This window comes from Sinocyclocheilus grahami, unplaced genomic scaffold, assembly GCF_001515645.1.
Source record: "Sinocyclocheilus grahami isolate Dianchi unplaced genomic scaffold, SAMN03320097.WGS_v1.1 scaffold166.1, whole genome shotgun sequence".
NCBI lineage: Eukaryota > Metazoa > Chordata > Actinopteri > Cypriniformes > Cyprinidae > Sinocyclocheilus > Sinocyclocheilus grahami.
The window spans coordinates 1292521-1301706 of record NW_015505345.1 but is presented as its reverse complement, the minus strand read 5'-3'; the positions used below and the strand labels follow the sequence as shown (position 1 = coordinate 1301706).

The 9186-nt window shown below is 36.1% G+C and overlaps 2 protein-coding genes across 2 annotated transcripts in view; both read right to left on the bottom strand.

Moving 5' to 3' along the window:
* Nucleotides 1–977: 977 nt before the first annotated feature.
* LOC107593172 (solute carrier organic anion transporter family member 2A1-like) lies at nt 978–4360 on the bottom strand. Its single transcript, XM_016282787.1, has 5 exons — nt 4054–4360; nt 2803–2963; nt 2609–2673; nt 2029–2149; nt 978–1932 (listed from the first exon to the last, which is right to left on the bottom strand). Exons 1-5 carry the CDS (start codon nt 4081–4083, stop codon nt 1812–1814), a joined length of 498 nt encoding a protein of 165 aa, XP_016138273.1. The 5' UTR covers nt 4084–4360; the 3' UTR covers nt 978–1811.
* A 536-nt stretch (nt 4361–4896) lies between these two features.
* Nucleotides 4897–9186, bottom strand: part of LOC107593170 (solute carrier organic anion transporter family member 2A1-like) — an 18489-nt gene continuing 14199 nt past the window's right edge. Inside the window, exons 10-14 of the mRNA XM_016282786.1 lie at nt 7849–7996; nt 6598–6758; nt 6404–6468; nt 5824–5944; nt 4897–5727 (exon numbers count right to left, since the gene is read on the bottom strand). Of these exons, the coding sequence (XP_016138272.1) occupies nt 5607–5727; nt 5824–5944; nt 6404–6468; nt 6598–6758; nt 7849–7996 (616 nt within the window). The 3' untranslated portion in view covers nt 4897–5606. The remainder of the gene's footprint in view (nt 5728–5823; nt 5945–6403; nt 6469–6597; nt 6759–7848; nt 7997–9186) is intronic.

Genomic DNA, 9186 nt, shown 5'->3' with positions numbered 1-9186 from the left:
TCTCTCTCTCTCTCTCTCGCTCTCACACACATGCAAGACGTCATGCTGTATCAACCCACAGCACATGACGTCATGCTGTATCGCCCACCGTAAGCACATTGGAGAGTCTGCTTTTGATTATATATATATATATATAGATATATGTTATTACGGGCATATCTTGACACTGCTTGGTTTATTGGTTAATTGGTTGGTGCCTGGGGTTGAGTAGTGGTTAAATCTCAGAGCTGGTAGTCTAAAATCTGCTTGTGTGATCAGTAATTCCCAACCAGGGGGTACTTAAGTGGGTTCCAGGGGGTACTTGGAAAGAATTCCCATTTTTCTAATAAAAGAGAAAATTTATAGAATACAATAACTAACCAATAACTAATAATTTATAATTGTGCAAGTTTGGTGAATTTGTTTACATAACTTAGTAACTTTAATAATAATGATAAATAATATCCAGTATAATATCAGATGAAATTTGACCACCAAGAAAAAAAAAAAAAAACGTTTTTTTTCTTTTTCTGTATTTACTATATTGTGAGCTTCATAAATGTGTCCATATATGTAGAGGAAAAAGAGCTGTGCCATAGTGTTTAGTCGAAACAACATGCACTGAAATCATGGGTTTGCAAATCATAATTGTGACTTTTTCATAATTTACATTAAAAAAAATCATATTTATGAGATAAAAGTTGACATTATGAGATATTAAGTCACCATCATGAGATGAAGTGTCAAAATGGCAAGATAAAGTCAATTATGACAAAATGTCAAAATTATGACATTGAAATTAAATCATAATGATTAGATAAAAAGTCAAAATGATGACAAATTGAAATTAAGTCATAATTAGTAGATAAGTCAAAATTATGACAAAATGTCGACTTGTGTCATAATTATGATTTTTTTTTCTTCTTATGTGGCAGAAATTGGCTTTCATTAAAGACCAGCCAAATGGCAAAATAAAAAAAGCAAATTGTGAACAAATTTTATATTTGAAATAACTTATACATTGGTAAATAAATGTTACATACTGAATAATAAAGACTTATCAGAAAGTCACGATTCATTACTCCAAGCAGCAATAAGAAAAGTATGTTGTCATTTGTATTAAGAACTGTGGCAAAAAATATATATATACAAAAGTATGCACAAAGTGTATAATAAAACAACAATATCAGGTATAAAAATATATTTTACAAACATCTGATGCCTATTTTCAAAATGTCTTCACATTTGAAAGGAACATTTTAAATCTGCTCAGGCTACTATCATTATTTGAAGCTACACACCTCAACTCACACACAATTTGATATTCGACACACTCGTGTATCTGTGTGTATTAGGCCATAAAGAGCCCACATCCTTCACATAGTCTTCAAATACAAATGGACCAAAAAAAAAACTCATTTTGAATCATTATCAAATTGTGTAATAACCAAAGAAAAGGACAATATATAGACATTTCTCTTAAGTTTTGTGACCTCCCCAAAGGTGCCACAATCCTAAATAATCTTTTAATGAGAACTGTGGCTATAAGTATGATAAATAGTTTTGAGCGCTATATGTAGTTAATTATTAATACCAAAATAACTGTGAAGGTGGAAAATCCCTGAATCTGTACAGTTATGGCCCCGCTTACATGCAGGTGGAAATAAATGCCCAAGAAGTTAGTGTACAACTTGAGAAATGTCCAAGCTGAATTCATCATATTTCCAGCCAGGTGTTAGAAGGAGGGGTTTCTGACAAGAAATATCCAGGGGCTCAACTCACTGAGAAGGTTCTCAAAAGTGAGCTGCGACGGGTTAAGCAGAGTTGTGGCATCACAGGAGTCCCTCTGGCTTATTCTCTAAGCTGTACTCTCTGGTCCGCTGCATTTTCCAGCCAATAAATGCCAGGAGCGCAATGCCTAATGTCTTATACCCCAGCTGCAGTCCTAGATACCTGCAACAAGTCATTATGATCATCATCAGTGCTACTAATCAGTTTATAAACCCTACCTTCGTAATGCATTGAGGTCAAAATAGAACATATTCTTACCTGTTTCTAAGGAGGTTGTTGTCATAGTAACCACATCCTTGCTTTTTCCCACAAGCAATTTTCCACCAGATACACGTGGAGTCTATGGTCATCCCGAACAGAGCTGGAGCTGGCAGCCAGGCTAAGCAAAGAGAGAGAAAAATTAACAATTTGACTACAAATGTAAACATATATATATATAAACTATTCACTAAAATACCAAAAAGGCATAGATAGTTTGTAATAATATTCTCAGATTTAGGAACTGTAACAGAGATTGATTTATTGATTGTACCCCTCACACAGTAGCTATGTTGTTGTATCGCCAGAAGGGGACGCTACAGTACTTACAGTATTGCAATTGCACTTGCACAGAAAAGTGTCCTCATCTGAGACTCATTTACACTGTGATTTACACTGACCACTGTTCTCTATTCCACTCTGTGTATTATCACTTATCTTGTTTTGAGGATCTTTCGGGATACATTTTAGGGAAAGATGTTTGTCTGAATACTTACTGCAGTCTGCACTTATAATTTAAATTGCATTTCACAATAAATTAATTAATAAAAGTACAAAGGTGTTTTGGTATTTTACTTACTCAGAACCCTCAGAAGCAGAAACTGAACCCCAATGGCAAAGGACTTCTCTTCTGAAGGAACTGACCTGTAGATAAAGACAGAATGAGTAAAATAAGATACAAAAACTCTATCTTGAAATTTCTTATATTTTAAGTTCTCACCCTACATGCAGTGTTTTGGTGTTTGTATGTTGGCATGCATGTTTGTTTCTCACCTGAGCACCATCATGTAGATGGGGTTGTGCGTTAGGCTGGCAATAAGTCCGGCCAGAGATATAAGGAGCATTACAGGCAGGAGATAGTGAGGGCAGGGGTTGGCACAAGGGCCAGGCTTGGCTGTGGCCACACCAGGAATACACTGGCAGTTACTATAAATCTGTGTGTGGAGGGATATTGGATGTCATTACACTATGACATTTAGAAGATTCATTAGTAGAACAAACATTCAGGCACCAAAATCTGGTCTGGCACAAAAATATTGGTCGCCATAATTATTTCTAGTTGACAAAAAAAACTACAGGTCTGCTTAAAGTCACAGAGAGCAGGAGAACTTCTTTTTTTTTTTTAAATAGGTTTTTCATGAGGAGAAAATGCTTAGGAGGTTATGTATTAAAATACACAATATGAAACAAATTCACCTGTCACAAGATAGCGTGACGTCAAAAACTACACAAGGTTAAAGGAAATCTGACCCAGACTTCAATAAATATAGGTTCACATGTAACAAGGACAAACATGTTTTGATGCATAATAACATAAGAAACCAATAATACAATAATTAATCAATTTCACTGTTTCCTTTAAAAGGCATTTTTCTTTACTTTTGAACGATTAATTGTGGGTTAGCAAAACCAGCTGAGAAACCCTGCATTAGTGCCTACATTCATTACAAACATTATTACAAGTGATAGCTAAAGGATACTATTATTATAAAGAGAACAACAACTAGCAGTGTTTCATTGATGCAGCTAATACTAACACTTATAACGCTTGCCTTGTGCTCTATTGACTCAGTGTCCTCGATTGCCTGTTTTGTTCATTTTAACAAGCAAGGGAGTCCAGGACCAAGTCTATTTCTCACTATAATTACCTCGTGGTATGATATGTGTGGTGTCATATAGAATAATTCATCATCAGCTGCTGCTCCTGTAAGTCTCTTGCTGGGCAATTATACAGAAGCTTTAACACTCGAAAGTTGTTCCGAGTCCCCAAAGCACTTCCTCCAGGAAGTATTACTGATTAGGGATTGATTGGACTCAACCAATTGATCTCTAAGAGACCATGACCGGTCATTTGCTCAGTGTTGCTAGTACAGCAGAGACTCACATTGAGCTGCTATCCGGCTTCAGTAATGAGCTAAATAAAGGTCTAGATGGACAGATATATGCAGTGGCTCTGCTCTGGTTTGAGATAATGGTATGGAAATTTCATGACCAATTTCTGTTTTGGCTGTCAGATTTATTTACCTGGACTCTATATGGGTTTTTGGGATCCATGGTGAAGTTTGCGCAGCCAGCATGGCAGGGTGAGATGTATTCAATGTTGTTTTCCCCACACACTGGGTTAAAGGCGCTTCTGGGACAGGAGCAATTGGCACCACAGGACGGTTGAGGCCTGCCGGGCAGAATGACACAATTTAGCTTCTACTTGCAGAATACAGAAACATTTTATAAATTGGTCATCTTAAAGAAGTAGTTTGAACTAAAAAATGATGACATTACTCATTACTTTTTTTTTCTTACATAGAACACTAAAAGAGATATTTTGGTCAGTCCTTTTAATATAAAATAAATGGGGACTGGGGATGTCAAGCTTCAAAATGAAAAGATTAATTAGGTGATTGAGTTCATAAACCTTGTCTGAATGACTGGTTTATGAATCAAACTGATTCGGATCTCAAATTCAATGATCCAGTCATATTAGGTAACATCTCACTGGACTGGAAGATTATCAGTCAGTAATGAAAATGTCATATTGTTCATCACATAACGTTATTGTATAGCTATAAAAAGTCAAAATGATGACAAATTGAAATTAAGTCATAATTAGTAGATAAGTCAAAATTATGACAAAATGTCGACTTGTGTCATAATTATGATTTTTTTTTCTTCTTATGTGGCAGAAATTGGCTTTCATTAAAGACCAGCCAAATGGCAAAATAAAAAAAGCAAATTGTGAACAAATTTTATATTTGAAATAACTTATACATTGGTAAATAAATGTTACATACTGAATAATAAAGACTTACCAGAAAGTCACGATTCATTACTCCAAGCAGCAATAAGAAAAGTATGTTGTCATTTGTATTAAGAACTGTGGCAAAAAAAAAATATATATACAAAAGTATGCACAAAGTGTATAATAAAACAACAATATCAGGTATAAAAATATATTTTACAAACATCTGATGCCTATTTTCAAAATGTCTTCACATTTGAAAGGAACATTTTAAATCTGCTCAGGCTACTATCATTATTTGAAGCTACACACCTCAACTCACACACAATTTGATATTCGACACACTCGTGTATCTGTGTGTATTAGGCCATAAAGAGCCCACATCCTTCACATAGTCTTCAAATACAAATGGACCAAAAAAAACTCATTTTGAATCATTATCAAATTGTGTAATAACCAAAGAAAAGGACAATATATAGACATTTCTCTTAAGTTTTGTGACCTCCCCAAAGGTGCCACAATCCTAAATAATCTTTTAATGAGAACTGTGGCTATAAGTATGATAAATAGTTTTGAGCGCTATATGTAGTTAATTATTAATACCAAAATAACTGTGAAGGTGGAAAATCCCTGAATCTGTACAGTTATGGCCCCGCTTACATGCAGGTGGAAATAAATGCCCAAGAAGTTAGTGTACAACTTGAGAAATGTCCAAGCTGAATTCATCATATTTCCAGCCAGGTGTTAGAAGGAGGGGTTTCTGACAAGAAATATCCAGGGGCTCAACTCACTGAGAAGGTTCTCAAAAGTGAGCTGCGACGGGTTAAGCAGAGTTGTGGCATCACAGGAGTCCCTCTGGCTTATTCTCTAAGCTGTACTCTCTGGTCCGCTGCATTTTCCAGCCAATAAATGCCAGGAGCGCAATGCCTAATGTCTTATACCCCAGCTGCAGTCCTAGATACCTGCAACAAGTCATTATGATCATCATCAGTGCTACTAATCAGTTTATAAACCCTACCTTCGTAATGCATTGAGGTCAAAATAGAACATATTCTTACCTGTTTCTAAGGAGGTTGTTGTCATAGTAACCACATCCTTGCTTTTTCCCACAAGCAATTTTCCACCAGATACACGTGGAGTCTATGGTCATCCCGAACAGAGCTGGAGCTGGCAGCCAGGCTAAGCAAAGAGAGAGAAAAATTAACAATTTGACTACAAATGTAACAAAATATATATATAAACTATTCACTAAAATACCAAAAAGGCATAGATAGTTTGTAATAATATTCTCAGATTTAGGAACTGTAACAGAGATTGATTTATTGATTGTACCCCTCACACAGTAGCTATGTTGTTGTATCGCCAGAAGGGGACGCTACAGTACTTACAGTATTGCAATTGCACTTGCACAGAAAAGTGTCCTCATCTGAGACTCATTTACACTGTGATTTACACTGACCACTGTTCTCTATTCCACTCTGTGTATTATCACTTATCTTGTTTTGAGGATCTTTCAGGATACATTTTAGGGAAAGATGTTTGTCTGAATACTTACTGCAGTCTGCACTTATAATTTAAATTGCATTTCACAATAAATTAATTAATAAAAGTACAAAGGTGTTTTGGTATTTTACTTACTCAGAACCCTCAGAAGCAGAAACTGAACCCCAATGGCAAAGGACTTCTCTTCTGAAGGAACTGACCTGTAGATAAAGACAGAATGAGTAAAATAAGATACAAAAACTCTATCTTGAAATTTCTTATATTTTAAGTTCTCACACTACATGCAGTGTTTTGGTGTTTGTATGTTGGCATGCATGTTTGTTTCTCACCTGAGCACCATCATGTAGATGGGGTTGTGCGTTAGGCTGGCAATAAGTCCGGCCAGAGATATAAGGAGCATTACAGGCAGGAGATAGTGAGGGCAGGGGTTGGCACAAGGGCCAGGCTTGGCTGTGGCCACACCAGGAATACACTGGCAGTTACTATAAATCTGTGTGTGGAGGGATATTGGATGTCATTACACTATGACATTTAGAAGATTCATTAGTAGAACAAACATTCAGGCACCAAAATCTGGTCTGGCACAAAAATATTGGTCGCCATAATTATTTCTAGTTGACAAAAAAAACTACAGGTCTGCTTAAAGTCACAGAGAGCAGGAGAACTTCTTTTTTTTTTTTAAATAGGTTTTTCATGAGGAGAAAATGCTTAGGAGGTTATGTATTAAAATACACAATATGAAACAAATTCACCTGTCACAAGATAGCGTGACGTCAAAAACTACACAAGGTTAAAGGAAATCTGACCCAGACTTCAATAAATATAGGTTCACATGTAACAAGGACAAACATGTTTTGATGCATAATAACATAAGAAACCAATAATACAATAATTAATCAATTTCACTGTTTCCTTTAAAAGGCATTTTTCTTTACTTTTGAACGATTAATTGTGGGTTAGCAAAACCAGCTGAGAAACCCTGCATTAGTGCCTACATTCATTACAAACATTATTACAAGTGATAGCTAAAGGATACTATTATTATAAAGAGAACAACAACTAGCAGTGTTTCATTGATGCAGCTAATACTAACACTTATAACGCTTGCCTTGTGCTCTATTGACTCAGTGTCCTCGATTGCCTGTTTTGTTCATTTTAACAAGCAAGGGAGTCCAGGACCAAGTCTATTTCTCACTATAATTACCTCGTGGTATGATATGTGTGGTGTCATATAGAATAATTCATCATCAGCTGCTGCTCCTGTAAGTCTCTTGCTGGGCAATTATACAGAAGCTTTAACACTCGAAAGTTGTTCCGAGTCCCCAAAGCACTTCCTCCAGGAAGTATTACTGATTAGGGATTGATTGGACTCAACCAATTGATCTCTAAGAGACCATGACCGGTCATTTGCTCAGTGTTGCTAGTACAGCAGAGACTCACATTGAGCTGCTATCCGGCTTCAGTAATGAGCTAAATAAAGGTCTAGATGGACAGATATATGCAGTGGCTCTGCTCTGGTTTGAGATAATGGTATGGAAATTTCATGACCAATTTCTGTTTTGGCTGTCAGATTTATTTACCTGGACTCTATATGGGTTTTTGGGATCCATGGTGAAGTTTGCGCAGCCAGCATGGCAGGGTGAGATGTATTCAATGTTGTTTTCCCCACACACTGGGTTAAAGGCGCTTCTGGGACAGGAGCAATTGGCACCACAGGACGGTTGAGGCCTGCCGGGCAGAATGACACAATTTAGCTTCTACTTGCAGAATACAGAAACATTTTATAAATTGGTCATCTTAAAGAAGTAGTTTGAACTAAAAAATGATGACATTACTCATTACTTTTTTTTTCTTACATAGAACACTAAAAGAGATATTTTGGTCAGTCCTTTTAATATAAAATAAATGGGGACTGGGGATGTCAAGCTTCAAAATGAAAAGATTAATTAGGTGATTGAGTTCATAAACCTTGTCTGAATGACTGGTTTATGAATCAAACTGATTCGGATCTCAAATTCAATGATCCAGTCATATTAGGTAACATCTCACTGGACTGGAAGATTATCAGTCAGTAATGAAAATGTCATATTGTTCATCACATAACGTTATTGTATAGCTCCAAGAGATTGGAATATAGCACACAAGTGGTATGGACTACTGTGTTTATGAGTTTTATGCTGCTTTTTGTTTTCATTCATTGTAATTTTATTGGAATAAACGACCAGTACAATATTCATATTCCATCTTTTGTGTTCCATGGAAGAATTAATAAATGTTTGTGACGACATGAGCGCAAGTAAACAATGAACTGTTCATTTAACATCCAGACACAGTCAAGTCTGATAAGAACATTGGTCAGGGATCAGGAACCTTTACAGTGTGTGTAACTGTTCTCACACAGTAATGACACAATAGTAGGAGTATGTTCATAAAGTTCATGGCACATGATCAAGTCACCAGTGTTCCCATTTGAACACACAGCGTTCCAGAGCGTTCCAGATATTTCCTTTCCTCCCAGCTGGCACAGTAAAAGTGTTCAGATATGTAGGACACAGTATTTTGTATGATGATCTGAACTCAAAGCTCAGAGTACATGAGCTATTCTCAATGACTCATGCCCCATTGATTATACAGTATTTCACTGGAAGTTGATCTGGACCTAAAGATACAAACTTTCATTAGAACACAATGGTCTGAATCCAAACACTGACAGAAGACAAAGAACAGGCATAGCTTAACAGTGTTTAAAGGGTCTGTTAGGACCGGTTGTCTTTTACATACCCTATTTATAGATACTACTATAAAGATCTCTTCATTTATTTAACTTTTTATGGCCTCTATCTATCTATCTATCTATCTATCTATCTATCTATCTATCTATCTATCTATCTATCTATCTATCTATCTATCTATCTATC